Source organism: Ustilaginoidea virens, chromosome 4 (genome assembly GCF_000687475.1).
Source record: "Ustilaginoidea virens chromosome 4, complete sequence".
NCBI classification, from domain to species: domain Eukaryota; kingdom Fungi; phylum Ascomycota; class Sordariomycetes; order Hypocreales; family Clavicipitaceae; genus Ustilaginoidea; species Ustilaginoidea virens.
In genome coordinates this window covers 232,987-254,033 of record NC_057319.1, presented here as the reverse complement: position 1 = coordinate 254,033, position 21,047 = coordinate 232,987, and the positions used below count along the sequence as shown (strand labels likewise).

At 58.3% G+C, this 21,047-nt stretch overlaps 4 protein-coding genes across 4 annotated transcripts; 1 reads left to right on the top strand and 3 right to left on the bottom strand.

The window, feature by feature from the left end:
- Positions 1 to 241: 241 nt before the first annotated feature.
- UV8b_04577 (uncharacterized protein) lies at positions 242 to 1,566 on the top strand (the record flags this gene model as incomplete). The annotated part of the gene is made up of 8 exons (XM_043142075.1): positions 242 to 296; positions 388 to 413; positions 510 to 638; positions 718 to 820; positions 891 to 904; positions 1,036 to 1,273; positions 1,343 to 1,437; positions 1,513 to 1,566. The coding sequence occupies 8 exons, from the start codon at positions 242 to 244 to the stop codon at positions 1,564 to 1,566; spliced, it is 714 nt and encodes a 237-aa protein (XP_042998009.1).
- Positions 1,567 to 1,740: 174 nt separating this feature from the next.
- Positions 1,741 to 4,763, bottom strand: UV8b_04576 (uncharacterized protein; the record flags this gene model as incomplete). Its single annotated transcript, XM_043142074.1, has 3 exons — positions 1,741 to 2,721; positions 2,930 to 4,440; positions 4,592 to 4,763. 3 exons carry the CDS (start codon positions 4,761 to 4,763, stop codon positions 1,741 to 1,743), a joined length of 2,664 nt encoding a protein of 887 aa, XP_042998008.1.
- A 1,914-nt stretch (positions 4,764 to 6,677) lies between these two features.
- Positions 6,678 to 12,652, bottom strand: UV8b_04575 (uncharacterized protein; the record flags this gene model as incomplete). The annotated part of the gene is made up of 5 exons (XM_043142073.1): positions 6,678 to 6,736; positions 6,793 to 8,502; positions 8,605 to 9,771; positions 9,959 to 12,431; positions 12,509 to 12,652. 5 exons carry the CDS (start codon positions 12,650 to 12,652, stop codon positions 6,678 to 6,680), a joined length of 5,553 nt encoding a protein of 1,850 aa, XP_042998007.1.
- A 3,341-nt stretch (positions 12,653 to 15,993) lies between these two features.
- Positions 15,994 to 18,322, bottom strand: UV8b_04574 (uncharacterized protein; the record flags this gene model as incomplete). The annotated part of the gene is made up of 2 exons (XM_043142072.1): positions 15,994 to 16,961; positions 17,047 to 18,322. 2 exons carry the CDS (start codon positions 18,320 to 18,322, stop codon positions 15,994 to 15,996), a joined length of 2,244 nt encoding a protein of 747 aa, XP_042998006.1.
- Between the last annotated feature and the right edge of the window lie 2,725 nt (positions 18,323 to 21,047).

Below are 21,047 nucleotides of genomic sequence, written 5' to 3'. Positions count from 1 at the left end.
AAGTTTTTGCTGTTCGTCTTTTGTCTTCTTGCTTCGTCTGGACCAAGGGGGGAGGTTTGGGGCCTCTCGAAAACTGGTCGAGGTTGAAGCCGCCTGTGGCTGTGGCTGTGGCTGTGGCGCTCAGCACGGGCAGGTGGCGCCACAAGTCCTTCTCATCACAACAATCATCAAACATCATGTCGACCCGGCATCCATCCAGAAACTCGTCTAGTCCTCGACCGAAGCCAAACCCATCCCCTCAATGGACGAGCAACACGACAGGTTCCCCCTGCACGCTGCTGCGCGAGAGGGAAACGGTACGCTGATAGCCCTTTGCCCAGCCGTAGCTGCGTCGTCCCTTGCCACCACCAGACCAGACCGTCTTGGCTCACAAAGGCCCGCGCACAGCTGCCAGAGCCGAAGCACTGCTCAAGGTATTCATTCATTCATTCATTCATTCATTCATTTCATCCCTGCTTCCCCGCCCATCCCCTTTTCACAGCCCGCCCCTGACACCGGACCCCGCGCAGGCCGATCCGAAGCTGGCCGCCGCGACAGACGACGATGGCCGCCGCCCCATCCACTGGGCGGCTTCGTCCAACAACCTCGAAATCGTGACGCTGCTGGCCAGCCAGAAGAACTTTGACCCCGACGTCCAGGCAAGTCCAGCATGCCGCCCCCCTCCCACCCTCAATGTTATGGTCGGACGTTGACCGTCGCAAAAACTGGCACCTTTAGGACGAGGGCGGTTGGACGCCCCTCATGATCTCCGCCAGCGTGCCCGACAGCGAAGCCGTCTTGAGGCTTCTGATCCAGAGCGCGGCAGAGATCAACGAGAAGAGTGAGCTTTGCCACCGCGTCCGGCTTGCGCTGCGCCGGGGACTAGCAAGAGGGCTGACGGAGGAGTGCAGATTCCAGGGGACAAGTACGTCGAGCCGCGCGGTCCGCCCCGTCTTCCCCCGTGCCATGCCATGCCATGCCATGCCATGCCATGCCATGCCACGCCCAGGCCACGCCACGCCACGCCATGCTAAACGGTGACTGGGGGGGTTCCAGACAGCTCTGCACTTTGTCGCATCCAAGAAGAACATGGACACCGCGCGTCTCTTGCTGGGCGCTAGTCCTCCCGCGTCGGCCCGCGCCCGCGATCACCGCGGACAGTATCCCATCCATCGCGCCGCCGCAGCCGGGTCGCTCCCCATGGTCATGCTGCTCTTGAAGAACAGGAGCCCCCTGAGCGCTGCGGACAACGACGGCTACACCCCCCTGCACCACGCCGTTGCCGAGGGACACGGTACGGCCTACCCCCCCCCTCCCCCCCACGCAGTGAACCCTTTTGGCCGGCTAACTCGTGCTGCTGTAGGCGACGTCGCCATCGCTCTGCTCAAAGAAGGCGCAGACTCCACGCTCAAGACCGCCGACGGCTTGGCGCCGCTGGATCTCGCCCTGGATAAAGAGGTATATTCTACATTGCTACGAAGTGTCCATCGGTGCTGCCTCAGGGTCTTTCTGACACTCCCCCCCCCTCCTCAGGTCCGGTTGTTCATCCTGCGTGGCGCGGAGCGTGAAGGAATCGACCTGTCTTAGTAGGCGATGCCTATATGTAGGTGGTGATGCCGCTGTGTAGGTAGCGATGAGATGAAGAATAACAAAAAGAAAAGGAAAAGACAAGAAAAGAACAAGTAAAAAGAAAGAAAGAAAGAAACCTCGCCAGTGGGCGCCTTTTTTTTAATCCTCGTCCGCGTTATGCATTTCGCCGTGTCACCGCACTGTTCGTTCCACCAGCTCCCGGTACATGGCCTTGACGTCTTGCACGTCTGCCCTGAGCTCCTCGACCAGCTCGCTCTTCTCGCCCAGCATCTCCAACGTGGTCTGGTACCTCGAGTCCATCTTGCCCATCTCTTCCTCCAGGCGAGGCACCTTTGCCGCAGCAGCCTTGGTCTCCTCGAGCTCCTTCATCAGCGCCACCAGGTCCGCCCTCGCCTCGTCCCTCTGGCCGCACACCCTCGCCATCTCCTCCTTTGCCGTGACCTTTTCCGCCTCGAGCCGGCGGATCGCCGAGCTCATCCGCTCCACCAGCTGCACCGAAGGCCCCGCGCCCACAGTCGACACCGACATCCTGTCCTGCGCGACGTGGCGCGGCGGCGAAGGCGTCGCCTCCGGCGCTCCGCCATCCTGCTCCGGGGCCGGCAGCGCCAGCGGGCCCATCTCGCCCGGCGCTTCGAACGGCGAGAACGGGGACGGGGTCGGCGGCGCTCCGCCGCCGCCGGACCACGCGTACGACGGCTCTCTGGCGCGGAACAGCGGCTGGCTCGACAGGCGGCGCAGCGTCGGCAGCATCTCCGCCGGGCTGTCCGGGATGCTGCCCGGCGCGTGGAGCTTGCGGGTTCTGCTCGGCCCGGCCAGCGCCGTCAGATCCGAGCTCAGGGTCCTGGCCGCGGCCGCGGCCGACGACAGCAGCAGCGGCGAGTCGGGGATGCTCTGCTGGCCCCTGCAGGACGCGCCTGCGACCTCGTCCGCCCAGTCTCCCTGCTCCGCCTCGGCGCGTTCGTCCTTTTCGGCAACGCTTTGCCGCAGGCTCGCCAGCTCTTGCTGCGTTTCCTTCAGGGTCTCTTGCGATTTCTTGTACGACAGCTGCAGAGCAGCCAGCTCCTGCTGGCACACGTCCCGTTCCTGACGAGCGGCCGCGAGAGAGGGCCGTATATCCTGGAGCTCCTCTTCCAGCTGTCGTAGACGCACGGCCTGTCGGGAACGCAAAGGACTGTCAGTATAGATGGGACGTAAAAATGGACCGCCAACAAAGAAGATGACGATGGTGACGATGGTGATGATGATGGTGATGATGATGAGGATGATGAGGATGATGAGGAAATAAAAGCAAACAAAGAAAAAAGAAAAGAAAAGAAAAGAAAGAAAGAACGAAACAGGGGCAAAAGGGGGGCTTTGGTACCGCATCTCGAGCCTTTTTCCTCATCTCTGATTCTCGGCGCTGCGCCTCGTCCCTCTCCTTCTCCAGGTTGGCCGCCTTGGCAAGCAGCGATGCTTCTATGCCCTGCCAGTTTTCTCGAGCAGATGCGTACTGGGACTGCAAGGTTTCGACTTGGCGGAACATCTTGACCTGCGCGTCCCCCCCGGACCCGGACGACGCCTCCTCGGCGGCAATCCGCATGGCCTCCAGCTTGCCCTCGACGGCCCGCAGCTCGGCCTGGAGCTCCTCCTCGACCTTGCGACCCCGTCGGTTGGCCCGCTCCAGCCTCTCCCGCCACTCCACCTCGTCTTGCCGAGCCTTTGCTGCGGCGGCATCTCTCTCCGCGCGCAGCGCGGAAACGGCCTCCTCCGCCGCCTTCTTCTGCTGCTGCTCCGCCGCGAGGGCCCTGCCCAGCGCCTCGCGACGCGCAGCCTCCGCCTGCTCCGCCTTGCGCTCCCACTCCTGCTCCAGCCGTCGGTGCGCGTCGTCCCTGTGCGCGCCCTCCTTCCTCAGCGCATCCGCCTCCCTCTGCAGCGCGGCGGCGGCCCGCCGAGCCTCCTCCTGGCGCTTCTCCTCCTGCTCCGAGCCGGCGAGGCGGGCGCGCAGCGCCTCCGCCTCCGAGAGCGCCTTGTCCCTGCTCCTCCCGAGCTCGTCCGCTCGCCTGCCGGCCTCTCCCGCCTGCGCGCGCAGCTTCTTGACCGTCATTCTGAGCTTGTGCTCGTTGGCGGAGAGCTTCTGGCCCTCTTGCATCAGCAGGGCCATCTTCTCGTCCCTTTCCGCGAGCTTCTGCTCCAGGCTTCCCGCGGCGGCCGAGGCCGCAGACGCCTTGGCCGAGTCTGCGGCCGTCCTGGAGAGGTACTGCAGCTTGGACTCGAGGAAATCCACTCTCTCGACGAAAGCGTGGATTTCCTCCTGCTGCCTCGCCGTCAGCTCCTGCAGGCGGGTGAGGAGCTCCGAAGCGTTGTCCGATGCTGCTGCTGCTGCTGCTGCGCCGGCCGCGGGTTTCGAGGAGTCGTCGTCGTCGTCGTCGTCGTGTTCGCCAGCACGCTCGGATCCCTTGGGAGACGGCAAGGTGTCTTGTCGTGCCGGCTGTGCCGGCTCAAGCCCATTGGTCGCCTCGCTCGGCGCCAGGCCGGGATCCGACGAGGAGCTCGCAGCTGCCGCCGTGTCTGTGCAGGGAACCGGCTCCGCGGCACCATCCGCGGCACCAGGCTCGCCGCCATCCCTCTTTGCCTCTGGCTCTTTCTCCGTGGACCTGCGTTCTGCGGACCGACGCTCTGTCGACCTCCGTTCCGTGGACTGACGTTCCGCGGAAGTCGTAGAGGCCTGGTCGACCGAGCTCCTCGGAGACGCCGTTGCTGTTTTCTTGGCGGCACCTCCACCTCCACCGGCACCGGCACCGGCACCGGCACTCGCTTTCCCGGCCATGGCCTGGGCCAGCCGTGCCTGCAGCCGATCGCCGGGGCGGTTGGCGGAAACGGATCGGGAACTGGCTAGCCGGTTGCATCCGCGCAGTCAGTCGAGGGCGAACGGCTGCCGAGCGGCAAGACGAGCACGGAGACGCAACCCCAGCGCCCGGACTGACTTCTGCAAAAGGAAAAAGAGAAAAAGAAAAAGAAAAAGAACAAGAAAAAAAAAACGTACCTGCGCTCGGCTTCGCGGACGGAGGTGTCGCCGCCGTGCCGGTCGGCGCGGGCGACGGTGCAGCCGCGGCGTCGTCGGGTTCGGCCAGCATGTTGTCCAGCCTGGACTCGACGCCCGCAACGGCCTGCGACAGAAAGGAGCCCCATTTCGACTGCCTGCTGGGAGCGGCCATGGTCGAGAGCGCCGATCCAGCGCGAAGCTACGGGGGACCAGAGGGAGAGGGATGTTTGCAAAGCCGCCTGATGTTGTCTGGTCTTGTCTTGTCTGGTCTGGTTGGATCTGGTCTTGTCTGGTCTGGTCTGGTCTGGTCTGGTCTGGTTGGATCTGGTCTGACCTGGTCTGATCCGGTCTGATCTGGTCTGGTCTGGTCTGGTCTGGTCTGGTCTGGTCTGGTCTGGTCTGGTTTGATCTTGGTCGGGGCTGCTTCGCGCAGGTGCTTGTTGCGAGTTTCCCAGGTTGGCATCTGCTAGGTGGCTTAAACACAACGAACAGCAGCGCAGACAGACGCACTGACTTGACTTGCTGCTACTGGTTGCGCCGACCGTCCGGAGACTTGCTGCCCACCTGCACTGCAACATGCGCTGCAACACGCGCTGCAACACGCACCACTGCAAGCGCTGGCGCCGTAACAAACGGTCCAGACGCTCCTGTACGCGGGGCGCCGTCAACACCCCCCCCCAGCACCGTTTCGGATTCATGGATGTACATATGTAGTCAATATGTCCCAGCACGCCCGCCCCGTAAGAGACCACTCGACGGATGCCACGGCACGTCCCCCCGATGAACTTAAGCTTATCACGCCGCGCAAAGTCTGTTCGGTTTCGGGCTAATTGCGCCTTGTGATATCACGTGCTGCTGCTGCTGCTGCTGCTGCTGCTGCTGCTGCTGCTGCTGCTGCTGCTTCGCAAGGTTGGCAACGCAACGACTCCGTCTAGCCGAATCAAGACGTACATTTCACCTTGTACCTTTGGTTAGGCTAGGTTAGGTACCAGGTAGGTACCTAAGGTAGGTACCTGGCAGGTATCAGCCCCTGCACCAAAAGTGTGACGCCTCAATTGCTTCGGGAATATAAAAGACCACTGGTGCGACTTTGATGCCGCAACTTCACGCCGCGCGCGACAAGTGCGATAGCAGCTCTTTGTTAAAATCCGGAAACTGCTGGTTCGTTCCTACACTACGCATCACGCTGGTTTCCTCGTCGGCTGGCGCAACCTTTGGCTTACGGTTTTCTATCGGCTTAAACCTGGTCCGTTGCAGAAGCTGCTGCACCGTGACGCAGCCAAAAGGGATAATTTGCAAACTAGTCAAATGCGTGGCAGGTTTTATATCCTGCATTATTAACTGCACGCTTCGCTCATGCCCAAAAACTACGCTTCGTCGTAGAGTCGTGGCTCGTCGAGATTCGGACTCGTCGAGAGTCGTAGCTCATCGAGATTCGGACTCGTCGAGAGTCGTAGCTCATCGAGATTCGGACTCGTCGAGAGTCGTAGCTCATCGAGATTCGGACTCGTCACACCAATCAATGCTTGCGTCGCAGTACTTACCATGTCGGTGGGTATCATGTCAAATCTTGCCTAGAGGTATTTCATCCAAGCAAACCACGGCATATTCCAGATCCTGCTGGATATCCTCACGCCAATGCCAATAACCATGCGTGTGAACTGACTGCCTCCCGAGGGGACGTCAGTTGAAACAAAATGTCCAATCAAGATGCGTCCGCTTGGAACAAGAAAAACAGTGGAAAAAAAGTGAAAAAAGTGAAAAAAAAAAAAAAAAAAAAAAAAAAAAAAAACTGGTGGAAACGAAAAACGCACTCCCACGCAGCAAGCGCTAGCCCGTAAACTTCCTCCACCAACTTGTGCGAGGCGTCGAATCAGCCAGGATCGAGTTCCTCCTGCTCTGATGCCGCTCATCGCTGCCCTCTGATCCAGCAACACCCCGCCTGTCCCTCTCCCGTTCTTCACGCCTGGCCCGCCGCCGACGCTGCTCGTCAGTCTCTTCCGCCGTTGCATCTCCTTGCTTGGCTCGACGCCGAGCTCGCCGAGCCTCACGGCGGACTTGCTCTTCGTCAGTGGGGCCGCCGTCATCAGGTGCCGCCGCCGCTGCCGCCGCCGGTGGTGGCGGTGGTGGTGCGTCCGAGTGCTCCTTCACCCACGACGACGTCCCCGAGAGCGGCCAGGCCGCTCCCTTCCTGCTCTCACGTCGCCCCTCCCCCCCGTCCTTGTGCGGGTACACCGGCTCATCTCCCGACGGCCTTCGACTGCTCCTCCGCCCATGCCCATTTGCAGCCTCTGCTGCGTGGCGGGCTGCGCGGCGCTCTTCCCGTCGCCGTCGCCGTTCCGCGTCCTCTTCGGCCGCGTCGATTCGTTGCGGGTGCCGGCGCTCCTGTTTAGCCGCCTTGCGTGCCTCGTCGGCTTGAGCAGCGGCCTCCTGTTCCTTGCGCAGCCGGCGTCGTTCGGCTCTCCTCGCTTCTCGTTCTTGGGCAGCGCGTTGCTCCTCTGCTTCGCGCTGACGAGCCGCGCGACGCTCGGCTCTTCTAGCTTCCTTCTCCTCTACCTTCCGCGCCTGAGATTCCTCCTCGTGTTGACGGCGCTTTCCCCGCCGCGACTCGCTGTTGACCTTGTCGTGCTGCTCTCGGTCGCTACGTCGTGAAGATTTCCGTGCCGATGGTCGAGCCTCTCGATCCGTCTCGTCCACAGGCGCCTCCACATCTGCGAATGGGTCTGCCCTCGCTGATTTTGGTGTCATCAATCCGCTGAAGAGGCCGGAAAACCCCGACTTTTTGGATGTCGAGGCACCACGCTTTAGCGGCGTGTCGGATGGAGCGCCGCCATCAAACATGGCCCCGTCGTCGTCGTCCACGGGTTTTCTAGAACGCTTCTTCTCGCGCTTTGCAGCTCTGCTGTCTATATCTAGTCCACCACTCATCTGCACGTCGTCGTGTTCTGCAGCCTTGCGCGATTTTTTCTTGGCGCTTGCCTTGTCGACGCCCAATATTTTGGCGGCCTTTGATGGCATTTCTGGCAGTTCTTCCGTAGCTGGGGGAGCTACACCGTGCGCGTCAACGGATCGTCTGCGTGAGGATGATCTGCCGCTCGTCCCGGCCCTCTTCTCCCTGTCCCGCATGGACATGGACCTGGAGATGGGCGGTGTGCTAGCAAACATGCTCGAGGTTCGAGCCTTGCTCGCCATCTTGCTTGATTTTTCCGCACGCTCTGCTTTATCCGAGCCAGAGTCTTTGGAGGAAGTCTTGTCCGAAGGTCGCTTTGACGGCTTGTCCGACTTGGTCTTCGAGGACGACGCTTTTCGAACCTCTTTCCTTCCTTCCTTCTGAGCTGCGGAAGCTGCGTCTACTTTGGACCATGATGCGTCGTCTCCGTTAATCTTGGGTCGAACTTTCTTCGACGCCTTGGACTGAGGAGGCGGCGTCATTGGGCCATTGAGAATCGGGGCATCGGGAACAGGAGGCGGGGGAGGCGGGGCGGGCAAAAACTCTTGTTTTGCCTTGCCCTTCTTGCTCTTCTTCGACTTGTCTTTCGGTGACAGGTCAATGACTTCGACAATGTCGTCTTCGTCTTCGTCGGCTGGAAAGCTTCCAGGAATCTCGGCAGCCTTGTGGCTTTTCTTCGAGGAAATATAACGTTCCGTCTCTTCAACAGTTTCCTTGAGCAGTTTTTTGGAGCTAGGTTTGGAGCTCTTTTCATCTCTTGGTGGTGTTGGCGGAGCTGGTGGAGGAGGCGGAGGAACCAAGTCCGCAAGGGGCTCCTCCGGCTCGGCCTCAAAGGTTTTCAGCCTATCCGCAATCTTGCCTCCAACAGCTTTGCGCGACAACGACCCCTTCATGATTGAAGCGCCCTCACTTGTCTTGGGCAAAGAAGTGGCCTCCTTGTCTTTAGTGGCGTCTTGCGCAGCTGCGCGGAAGAGTCAGCAAGAGGCCAACATCAGCGTGTTTCGAGAAAATGATGCGGAATGGAGCAAAAGCTGAGGGAGCGATGACTTATCAAGCAACGTGCCTTTCTTGGATTTCTTGGACCCGCCACCAATACCCCAGAAGCTGAAGGCATCGTTCGTTGATGTGTCCTTTGGAGACAAAAGCTCTTCAATCTCTTCCGGCTTCAGCTCAGGTTCCGGCTCAGGTTCTGGCTCGGGTACCGGCTCGGGTGCGGGCTCAGGTATCGACTCGGGTTCGGGTTCAGGTTCGGGTGCAGGCTCGGGTTCCTTTGACGTCTTCTTTCCCTTCTTTTTGTCCTTGTCTTTTTCTCTTTCTTTTTCCTTTTTAGAGCTCTTTTTCGAACTCTTCTTGGCAGCTTCTGCTTCTTCAGCTTCTTGCGCGGCCCGTTTCAGAGCCTCTCGCGCAGCTTCCTCTGCTTCACGAGCAGCCTGTTCCTCGGCCTTTCGCGCGGCTTCCTCTGCCTCGAGCGCAGCCTGTTCCTCAGCCTCTCGCGCGGCTTCCTCCGCTTCGAGCGCAGCCTGTTCCTCAGCCTCTCGCGCGGCTTCCTCCGCTTCGAGCGCAGCTTGTTCCTCAGCCTTTCGTGCGGCTTCCTCTGCCTCGAGCGCAGCCTGTTCCTCAGCCTTTCGAGTGGCTTCCTCTGCTTCGCGTGCGGCTTGGTCGCCGGCTTCATGAGCTTCTGCCTCCTTTGCTCGTTTTTCGGAATTCTCTTTCAAACGGTTATACTTGTCCGTGTCCTTCTTTGTGAGTTTTCCCCTGAGAAGTTTCTTCTCTTCAAGGGCAGCAAGTTCTCGCTCTTCTTTCAGGATGGCGGCTTCTTCTTCGGCGCGGATCTTCTCTTCCTTTTTGATTCGAGCCTGTTCTTCCGCTTCCCGGGCGGCTTCTTCTTCGGCGCGGATCTTCTCTTCCTGTTCGATTCGAGCCTGTTCTTCCGCTTCCCGTGCAGCTTCTTCTTCGGCGCGAATCCTCTCTTCTTCTTCAAGTCGAGCCTTCTCTTCTGCTTCTCGTGAGGCCTGTTCCTCGGCCTCTCTCTCGGCGGCCTCCTTGGCCTCCTGCTCGAGTCGTTCCTTTTCTGCCTTTTTCTTTTCTTTTTCGAGTTTCTTCAGTTCTCTCTCGCTCAGCTTGGGCTCCTTTTCTTTCTTCGCTTTGTCCTTTTCCGCCTCCTTGTCCTTGGATTTAGACTTGGACTTGGACTTTGCAGGTTTCTCCCAGGGATCGGCTTCGGGCTCTCCTATTTGGTAATCGAGTTCAGTAAGGTTCATGCAATGGGGGGTTTGGCGCGGGAGGAGGAGGAGGATCAGCCAAGGCTTCATGGCCAGATTTTGACTCTGCTTGGGTGGATGATGCCCAGTTCCAGTCCTCATGGTCATCCTTGCTGTCCAGGGTCTCCTCCACTGCATCGGGTTGGACTGTCTCACCAGTTGCGTCTTCTTTGACTTCGGCAGGATCATCTTTTGCCTGGTCCTTTTCGGTAATCACGTCCCCGGAATCGTCTACTGGTTCCCCAGGACTTTCTGGTTTCGCGGAGGAGGGGTCTGACTCCTTTGTCTTCTTGTTTTTCTTGCCAGTCCCGAACGTGCTGAAGAAGTCGTCATCGGCTGTAGCATCTACCGTTTCCTTGGCCGAGTCTGCTAGGGATTCCTTCTCATTCTGATCATTCAGGTCGATAAGGTCTGAAGCCCCTTTCTTCTTCTTGTCCTTCTTGGAACTCGGTCCCCACAAATCCCATCCATCGTCTTTGGCGGACTCATTCTTGGGCCCATCTGCTGGAGAAGGGTCGTCAAAAGTAAAGGACTTCTTCTTCTTATCCTTGTTTCCGATAGAGAGCCAGTCGAGTTTATCATCTGCGGCTTCGTCAGTCTTGTCGTCCTGTTTGTCATCACTGGTGTCAGCAAACGAGGCAGCCTTTTTATCGTCTTTCTTGGAGTCCCCGTCCCAGCTACCCCAGGCATCTTCAGCGGGTTTGTCGATTGCTGTCTCTTTTGTCGACTCCTCGCTAGCGCCTTTCTTCTTCTTCTTCTTGTCCTTTTTTGAAGTGGTAGCAGGGGCCCAGGGATCGTCACCCTTTTTCTTTGATTCAGGTTCTGCCGTCTTCGGTTCAGGTTCAGGTTCAGGTTCGGGTTCAGGCTCGGGCTCGGGCTCGGGCTCGGGCTTGAGTTCAGGCTGAGGCTCAGGGGCGGGATCCGGCTCTGCGCCTTTCCCCTTTTTCTTCTTCTTGTCCTTCTTGCTAGTCTTGGTGGCGAAACCCCAGATATCCTGGTTCTTCTCCGGTTCAGGATCTTTTGCAGCCTGTGATTCGGTTTCGGGTTCCGGTTCGGGCTGAGACTCCGGTTCGGCAGTCGGTGCTGATTCGCTCTTCTGTTCTTCAACATCTTTCTTCTTGTCTTTTTTGCCGATGCTCCAGTTGCCCCAAATATCTTCAGACTCTTCTTTTTTGGGAGGGTCGGCTTCCGCAGGTGCCGGTTTGGCATCCTCCGCAACTGCAGCGGCGTTGCCGGCCTTCTTCTTCTTCTTATCCTTTTTAGTTACTGGCGCCATCCAGTCCTCTTCCGCTGGGGGTGACGGCGCCGGCGGCGGCGGGACCGGTTCCGGTTCCGGTTCCGGTTCCAGTTCCGGTTCCATTTCCTGCTCCTGTTCGCCCTTTTTGCCCTTTTTGCCCTTTCTCTTGTCTGTAGAAGCCCAACCCCAGGAATCGGCGGCGGCAGAAATACTGTCGGTCGAGGCTTTTGTGTCTTGAATGGTGGGGGTAGCCCAGACACTTGTGGCTTTCTTCTTTTCACCTTTCTTGCCAACAGCGGCAAAACCCCAAGCATCATCTTGGGTTTCGCCGGGGTTTTGATCTGCAGACTTATCTTCAGCCTCGTCTGTGGCGCCGAAGGAGAAGGACGTTTTGGTCTTTTTCTTGGCCTTGTCGTCTTTTGAATTCCATGGGTTAGAGTCCAGCTCTTCCTTTTTAGACTCGTCGTTAGCGTTGCCATTAGCATTGGCTTGATTGCCGCCAGTTCCGGCCCAGTCCCAGGTGGTACCTCCGGTGTTCCACGTCGCGCCCCATGATCCGAAATTGTTTTTGGCCGCGCTGGGGCCTAAACCCATACCTACCTTGCCTCCATTATCGTCACCAAGTTTGATTTCCTGAAAACCATCTCCGCCGGAATCCGTAGCAGGTATGGTTGGGGCTGGAGCTGTTTTTGCCTCTGGCTCTGGCTCTGCAGTGGCGCCTTTCTTTCCTTTCTTCTTTTTGGATTTTGTCGGCATGAAGTCGTCCCAAGGTTGATCTTCCTTGGCATCTCCACCACTGTTCTCCTTATCCTGACCCTTGTCTTGATCCTGATCCTGATCCTGATCCTGATCCTTTTCCTTTTCCTTTCCCTTATCCTTATCCTCATCTTTATCCTTATCCTTGTCACCGTCACCGTCACCATTGCCATCGCCAACACCGCCGCCACTGCCGGCATCGTCTCCTCCGTGATTTTCATCCTTGTTTTTGCTTTCATCTTCATTGTTCTTCTTGTCGTTGCCATCGTTGTTCTGGTTCGGTTTGGCAGGGGCGGCATTTTTGTTTTGCTTCTTTTTTTTGGCGGCCTCGATTATGCCTTGTTGAGAGTTGAAGTCCACCTTGACGTGCAGAATGGGATCCGGAAAGAAGTCGTCTCTGGAGCGTGATGGCTTCTTCGCGTCATCGTGTTGGACAGGTGAATGAGTATGGTGGGAGGAAGGAGACGCTCGGTGGGCAAGACGACATGTCTCATGGGGTTCCAAGAGGTCATGAGGCCGATCGTCGGATACCGTCTTGTTAGGATGCTTGCCAGATCCCACATAGCGATAATGTGGGGGAATCCAGAATGGGCGGTGGTCAATGGACCGCCGTGAAGGCGCTGCGGGGGTGTTTATCTGCATCAAGACTATTAACACCATGCAAAAAGAGATGAGACATATCGTGCAAAGCAAACAGGCCCGGTGCATCTCACAAGAACCCAAGCGGCGGATATGCAGCTCAGCTGTGTTTGCCATGAGGGCTCATCCCAAGCAGTCGCTGAGGGCAGCGTGGGAAAAGAAGGTTGTCGGCTTCGTCCCCAGCTTTCTGCACACGGTAGGACATCGGCCGCAGCCATGGTAAAGGTTGCAGCTTTTCAAGTCGAGTTCAAAACCATGGAAGCTGTGGGCTGCTGAGAGCTGCGCGAGATGGAACTGCTGATTCGTCGTCTGCCGTGAGCCGAGACCCGTTGCCTCGATGCTGCGATGAGATGCACGGGGAGAGAAAAGAAAGCGCTATATTGATAGGTGACCAAAAAGTCAATGGACGGCACACGAGCAAGGGTGTTTGCGTGCAAGGGTGGGCTGGACAGCAGGAAAAAAGAAAAGAAAAGACAAATGGAGGGGAAAATCAAGAGGCCCAACAACCAAAAAAAGAAAAAGAAAGAAAAAAAAAAAAAAAAAAAAAAAAGGTGAAGAAGACCCTGAGGCCAAACTCTGAGGCCACTGATGCAGGTCAGGGACCCAGGCAGCCAACTTCTGACCCGGATAAGACGACCAACACACACTGACCGCAGTGACCAGGGGCTGGCTGGCTGGCTATCACTTGGCTGAGCTGCGTGCTTGCTTGTCGCTGCGGAGCTTTTGACGCCGAGCAGCTATGCAAATGGTGACGAGATACTGTAGGCAGTTCCCCGGGCTGAAATGCGGGATGCGGACGCGGGGAAAGCTGATCCGCCGTGGTGGTGCGAGGGGGGGATATGAGAGGCCAACCTCTCGAACGAACGGGCTTGGGGGAGAGGCGGATCTGAGGGTGCTTGCTGCACGATGCGCTGAATTCGCCACCGATAATGGCAGAGGGAGAGGATGGTTGGTGCTGGTGGGCTGCCTCGATCAGGATGGTTGAGAACAAGGCGACAGCGGACAAAGGAGTCGACGAGGCTGGGGGGTGGGCAGAAACAAGTGACGGGGACGGGGGAAGAAAGGGAAAAGAGAGTCAGTCAGTCCATCCATGTCTGCACTGCGTCGACTTGCCTTGCGCACACCGAGGAGCGGTGATGGGCAGAGGGAACGAACGACGAGCCAATGCAATGTTGTCAGCGTCGCACTGTCGCACTGTCGCACTGTCGCCCTTGTTGTCAATAGCATTGAAACATCCAAGTGATTGGCCCCGCCTGAATGGGATTTGGGCAGGGTGGAAGCACCAGACGGGTTTATCATTTGAAATCTGGCAAAGCCAGTTGACCCGATGGGACGAAGTTGGGGCTTGAATGGCTCGCTCGAGCTGGCGCTACAGAGAGACCTGGTGCTTTGAATGTTGCTTACAGGCCAGGCACTGCGAGGCACTGACTGCAATTGGCACTGCGCTGCACTGCGCTGCGCCTGTAGCCAAGGCTGCAATTCATGTTTCGCGTGCCCTTTTCTCCATCGCCTCATGGCATGGTGCACCGGGCAGTCAGGGCCGGAGATGATTGAGGCAACATACGGAGTACTCCGTACCCAGCATGCAATGCACATGCTGGCGTGTATCCGTAGTCCGTACTCCCTTCAACACCAGGCCGTGGCGGACGTTGCGCGCGTGATTCTCCCACACCTCACCTTTGCCCAGCATCTACCGTCGGAGACGCTTGGCGAAGCGGCCGGTTTACAATGGCGGGTGGGAAAAGTCGTCAATGGGCGGCGCGTCGTCCGTCACCTGGCCCTGACCGACCCCGACTCCTGCGCGCCAGGCGTTTAAAAAGAAGACTGGAGAAAAGAACATTGAAAAGAAGTGGCTGGGCAGTGGGTGAGCGGGGCCGGAGTGGGGTTTGGAGGGTATTGATACTCCGTTAGCCCCCGTTGATCGGGCTGATGAATGGCTGGGGCTGGGGCTGGGCTGGTGGTTCAGATTCCACCAGGCCCGACCCGTGCCATGATCGGCTGACGCTGAGTTGCTGCTCGTGCAGGGCTCCGTGCCAGATGGCTGGCATGCGGCAGTTGCGTGCCCTGTTGCGGCTGTTGCGGGCTCGTCGCTTTGTGGTGGCTCTTTGCAGTCCCGGCGTTGGTAGCTTGGCAACGGGGCGCAAACAGAGTTTTTGATGACAAAGCGCCCAGCTTGTCCGTGACGTGACGTGCCGTGCCGTGCCGCCCAGCAAGCAACGCCCAGCAAGCCCGCCAGCCAGCCAGCCAAACCACGTGCCAGACGCCGGCCCTTGACAAGGGTCCGTCCCAGAAGAGGACATTCCAAAGGCCGTAGAACATACTGCATCCCGTACAGACCCGTAGCCCGCAGCCCGAAATGTGAAATGGCGACAACTATCCGCGCACACGCACACGCACACGCACACGCAACACGCATGTGGCATCATGCGCCGCTTCCACATGCAAATGCAGCCCGCGCGAGTGTCCCCGTAGCCGCGCCGTCCCCCCCCCCCCCCCCAAGAGCGGTCAGACCCAAAGGGACAAATGACGTGTGCGGCTTGGCTTCCCCGTTGATATGTGTCTTGCTGAGGCTGGCAGAATCAGAAATCTCAGGCCTGCAGCCTAGCTGTCGTGCCGAGCCAGGGCCTGTGACGCGCACGCCGGCCTGCATTCTGCAGCCGGGCAACTTTGACGACAAGAGCAAAGGGGCAATCAGCAAGACGGAAGCGAAGGAGAGCAAAGTACGGAGTACCGTGTGCAAAGCCTGGAATAGAGCTTGAGGCTGCCCCCCCGCCTCCCGTCGCGACTGGTGCCCCGTTGTCCGCCGCCAGCCATGCGCGTCGCCAGGCGACAGACGTTTCACATCAGCTGGCTCCAAGTCGCTTGACGTAAACCGCTCCATTCGAGCTGCCAGACGGATGCATGTGCCACATGTGCCACCAGAAAGCGGCAGCATCACACTCATAATCGTGAGCCCTGCTACCAGACCAGGCCGGCAGCTCGTAGGCGTGCCCATCCTCAAAACGCCATTGCGCACAAGCCGCTGCGTCATGTACAAGATGACTACCTACGTACATACTGTACATACATAGCATCGGCTAGCCCCGACATCAATCATATCCAAAAGCTTTGGTATCTCATGCTTCCTGCGCCTCTATATTCGTCGCCGGTTTCGTGAAAGCGCGGGCAAAATCAAAACCTCATTCGGCAGCCGCATGGCCGACGCATTTCGTCGTGCCCTTCTTTGCAGGGCCTTCACCCCCGGCACATCGTGATGCCCCCCCTGTTTGTGTGCGCGTACCAGCTATCAGAGTGCCACAACGCCAGAGGTCGTCCCACTGCCAGACAGACAAGACGGCTGCGCAGGGGACCCAAGATTTTTCTAATACAGAATACGGCAATGAAGAAAGGTGAATTGCTCCAGGAACTGAACCTCCCGGCTCAAAAGGACCAGGTTCGTCTGAGCCGTGATGTTTTGCTACTTCGGGAATGAACCAGACAGTAACAGAAACAGACACACACGCGCCCACAAAAAAAAGAAGAAAGGGAAAAAGAAGAAGTGTGAAAAAAAAGAGTCAAGCTACTGACCGCCAAAGTCGCTGGCGTAGCCCATTTCGCCAAAGTTTTGGCTCAAACCCCCTTCCCCGTACCCCGTGCCAGGCCCACTCACATAGCCTGCGTCGTCTCCTTCATCGTAGTCGCTAGCGTCAAAGGATGACCGGCCGCTCAGGTCATCTTCCATGCCACCTCCTGCGTCAGAGGTCGACCAATTCAACTGCGCAAGCGCGGGATACTGCTGGAGCAGGGCCGCCGGAAGTGCGTAGTCGCCGCTGGCGTCCATGGGATACCCCTGTGACGGATCCAGCGCCAGGGGATGAGGACCGGCCATGTCCTGGGCCATGTTTTGCTGCAGCTGTTGTTCCTGCCATTGTCGCTGCCGTTCAATCATTTCTTCGTCCAAGAGTGGTTTGATGCAGATGCGGCCGGCCTCGGAGCGGAAATGACGGCCAAGAGCGTCGGCGCGAGCAAACCGTCTGCCGCAGCCCCACTGGCTGCTGGCCTTGAGATCTCCCTTGCAGACGAATCTCTTCTCCCCGGTGTGCAGGCTTTCGTGCCGCTTTCGGTCGTGCTGTCGGGCAAACGCTTTCCCGCAGACTGTGCATACAAACGGCCTCTCGTCCGTGTGCGTTCGTAAGTGGGACCGCAAGTTGTAGGCGCGCGTGAATCGCTTAGGACATAGCGTGCACTGGAACGTGGCGGGATGCTTCTGCACCCGTTTTGCAGAGCCCGACTCCTGGCTGTTCTGATACTCGGGATCTGCGAGACGCAAGGCAATCACATTGTTGGGAACAGCAGACGTGGACTGGCGCCTGCGTGATGGCGAAGACGTGGCCAGTCTGTCCAGGGGCGACAGGGACCGTGACGAGTCAGACCTGGCACAAGCATCGGAGGTCGGTGACAGGCTTGCGGAATCTTGGGCATGCCCAAGAGCGACGCCACCTGGATGAAAGGGATCCGTGACGGAGCGAGGGCGCGATTTAAGTCGACCTGCAAATCACAGAACCCGCGTTAACGATGAGCTAATTCATTTGGGTTTGGGCACCCGAGAGTCGTTTGTTCCCGTGACGCATACCTCTGTCTGGGGGAGTCAGCGAGTCTTGATCGAGATGAGCTTTCGTCGGCTCGTAAGGCCCTTGCTTGGCATTGTTTGGTGCAAAGTCAATGTTGATGGCGGGAGGGGCCATGTGTGACATGTCAGCTCTTTCCCGGGGAGGGCACGAAGGAAAAGAGACATCATCATGCTGCTGCATTCCCGGATAGCCCATCACGTCACCGAACCCGCCGTTGGGAGGAACCAAACCAAATGTTGGCTGATGCATCTCGGCCATTTGTTGAGGCATAAGCCTAGGGCTGATGGCAGGGCTGTGGGAAGGGCTTCTGCCGGGCTGAGTGGCGTCACTGATGTCGAACGCCTCGATTTTCAGCACTTCTTGGTACAGGCTGCTGTCGGAGGCTCCTTGCAAAGGCGAGTGACCTAGGTGATCGTCAAAAGAATCTGCGCTGGCAAGATGGGGGGACGGCGAAACGGAGGAGACGTCGGAAAATTCCGAAGGGCTCCGGCGGTGGCCTTGAAATTGAGGCCGAGTCCAGTCCGCAAGCTGAGACGCAAGTAAAGCAGTTTCCGGGCCAAGGGACACGTTCCTCGGACGACCACTACTCTGGGGCGAGGAGAATTGGTGATGCTGGCTGAATGAGGGCGACTGATGAGCAGAGCTCGTCTGAATACCGTCAGGTTGAACGAGATTGGGGGGGGTGCATGTGTGGTGGGATTGGGACAAGGTCATGTTGTTGATATCGCTGGGGTCGAGGCTCGACTGCTCGAACAGCGGGGCATCGAATGGGTCGCCCTGGTTGCTCGAGGGAAAGAGGGAGAAATCTTGGTCGTTGAAATCCGAGGACAGAAAAGAGGCTGTTGACGGAGGTAGGGTATCGAACGATAAAGCGACGTCGGCGGTCCTTCCAGATGTCGGCTGTTGACCGAAGCTGCTGCTGGGATCATACACGCTCGAGTCGGAAAGGGTGGTTTGACCGAAAGCGTGACGGGCCGACGGCCGTTCAGAGTCGAGGAAGTCGGGGTTGGACGCGAAAGTATCGAAGCCTGAATCGGCAGCGTTCTGGAAATTCAAAGTCGGCTGCTGCTGCTGCTGCTGCTGCTGCTGCTGCGGCCGAGGACCCGATTCGAGACCTAACCCAACGGAGGATGAGGTGCGGGAACCACCGATCCCGCTGGCCGACGGGGAGAAGCTGTTTCGGCTTATATGAGGATGCTGCTGCTCGTCCTCCTGCTGCTGCTTGCTGTCTTGTCCGGCAGCCGAAGAAGACCGCCCGCTGCAGGCCTGTTGATCCATGATGTCGGGGATGAGGTGTGAGCAATCGTGAGGCAGACGCTCCCCCAAGGCAGCCTCTAGCGACGGAGGGGCTGTGCACCTGCGACGAGGTGATGCGATGTACGGAGTACAGCTGGAGAAGAAGATGGGTTGGGGGGGGGGGGGGGGGGGGGGGGGAGGAAGGTTACACGTTGGCCCAATATCACGCAAAGATGAGCGCACGCGAAACTGGGTCTGCAGCCCAGATGCTGGCAGGAAAGGAAGTTTTGGTGGTGAAGGGAAGGGCAAGTAAGGAAGGGGGGGGTGTGCGAACTGTGAAGGGTCTGGTGGTCTTGGTTCTCGGTGGTCAAGGTTAAGAGTTGGTGGCCTGTCGCTGGTTTTGGGCGGCCTCGCCCAGGTGATGGGTGGGCGGAAACGGCGCGGAAATGTCAAAGTCTCGGTACCCCACTACCTCCTCTGTATGGAGAGGTACTTGTTCACGTCCCGTAGAGGCGAAGGACGGAAACCTGGCCAGAGCGGAGGAAATGAGGGGTGCGTAAGGGGCGTGTAAGGGGTGTGCGTGTGCGAGTTGCTTTGTTTCGCACCAGAATTCTGCAGGGCTTGTCAGGCTTGAGATGGCGGCGAGGGAAGGGGAAGGGTCTGGCAGGTGCACGTCCGTAGGGCTGGCGGGATGCGTACCTGGTACGTGGCAAGGTATGTGTGTAGCGTGTCGCCCAGCAGCCAGCCTATCACTACCTGTAGGTACATACCTTAGGTACCTGGGAACCAATTCCCCACCGGAAAGGGCAGGCCAACAACACATACTGCGCCGCATCAAAGGAAACACGGGACGAGCTCGCTGAAACCAAAGATGGGCACTGGACCGGGCGCCAGCGCACGCATTCTGTTTGCTGGACAGCTGTGAAGACACGAAATCTGCCCGGGCATTTGCGACATGAAAATTTCCAATGGCCTGTTATTGACGGGGGGGGGGGTGTGAGACAAGACGACAGACACCCGCCTGCTCAGTGCTTAACGTAACCGGCAGAAGCCAAACGGCCACGTTCCCACCAAACTTCCCAAACGGGGCATTTTCGAGCAATGGATCGGAATGCGGCAATGAACCAGTACCTTTGCCGTGGCCGGACAGGCTCATTGACGCGGCCCGATGCAAGAGGAACCTGGGCAGGTCCTGCCCGTTCTTTGTCCAGAGGAGACAAGAAAGCCCAACGTGAACGGCCTAGTCCGTACTCGTACTCGTCGCTCGTAGCAATCCATCCGTACGTACGTACCTACGGAGAACTCCGGGGTCCCCTACTAGTGGTCGAGGCGGCGGGGGTTCTCGAGTCTGCCTGACGAGGCAACCTTTCCAGCCGCTTCGCACGCCTGTCTGGTAGCAGGTGTCCACAAAAACGGCCGGAAAGCAACCGAGTCTGAAAAAAAAAAAAAAAAAAAAGCCACGGTACCCTAGCCTAGGATGTACAAGCTACCTGGGTGCTGACGTAGGGGTAAGCGGAAGAAGCACACGTGGTTGCGGTCTGTCGCAGCAGGAAGGAAGGAGCATTTCTGGCTCGTCCCTCCCCCTGAACGACTTGTACGTTGTGACATGACCCAACATTCCCTGGCAGAATGTCAATCGGGCGTCAGTTCGAGTCAATCCGTCAGCACTCACGCTCGCTTGCATGCCAGTTGACAGCTACTGGTCACTTTCACACTGTGGCAGACAGGTTGTCAGAAAAAGTCAATTGCTGCTTCGGCTCCCTCCGAGCCGGATGGCGCGCGAGAACCGCCAAGGGAACCCTCCCCTACCTTGGTGCCTCTGGGTGATTTCGAGAACGACGCTTCCTCATGGCGAAAGAAAGCCGGCTCCGGTCTACGGAAACGATAGCCGAGTGGATGAACAAGACGGACCAGTTGTTGGGAAAGCACCCGGATCCCCAAGACGCCGTGGATCCCCTCGGCGGGGCAGCAAATGACGTTTGCCAAGCCACAACCGGCACTTGGGAGCTGACAGAACGCTCTCTTGAGGTACCTAGGTAGGTTCTCCGTACCTAGGAACCTAATGTATCTATGATACATGTATCTTGGCCGCACATCGAGGCAGTAATCAAGGGTGGAGAAGTTTCCTCCACATGGATTTATTTTAGGTGCATGTCATGTCGAATGCGCGTCAAGTCTTGGCGTGATGGGACGCGCAGTCTATCGGCTAGACCCCTTTTGCCAAGACGCCCTAAAAGGATCCAAAGAAAGAAAAATTGCAAAAATGTCGTCCAGCATCCTCGAATCCAACACTGGCGCCATGGCGCGGCAAGACACGTGTTGGATGACACGGCCCTTTTGGTGGCGCACAGGGACGGGGTGCCAAGACCAAGACCTCAACCTCAACACCCGTCAGGACACTTGCTACACCATGCCTATTTGCTCGCCAGGTCTCGGTTTCGTGCTGCTGGCACATACCTGCTTGACCCGTCTCCGCTGAAGCAACTTCAAGTCCACTGACACTGGCGCACGCCATGTCGCGCAGCCCATCAAGCTAGGGATAGAAGAGTTTTATTTTTTTTTACGCTTGTTTTGTTTTTAAGCTGAGAGAACCGTCTCGGGAGAGAACGGGTCCGGGGCATCGGCCAGTCTCCCTGATCGCATAGTATACAGTGCCTGCCAATGCAAGCATAACCCCAAGTCTTACACGCTTCTCCATCACACAGGGGCCGTTCCATGACCGCGGAGCATCATCGCCTCTTTCCCGAGCGCGGGGAAACACTGCAGA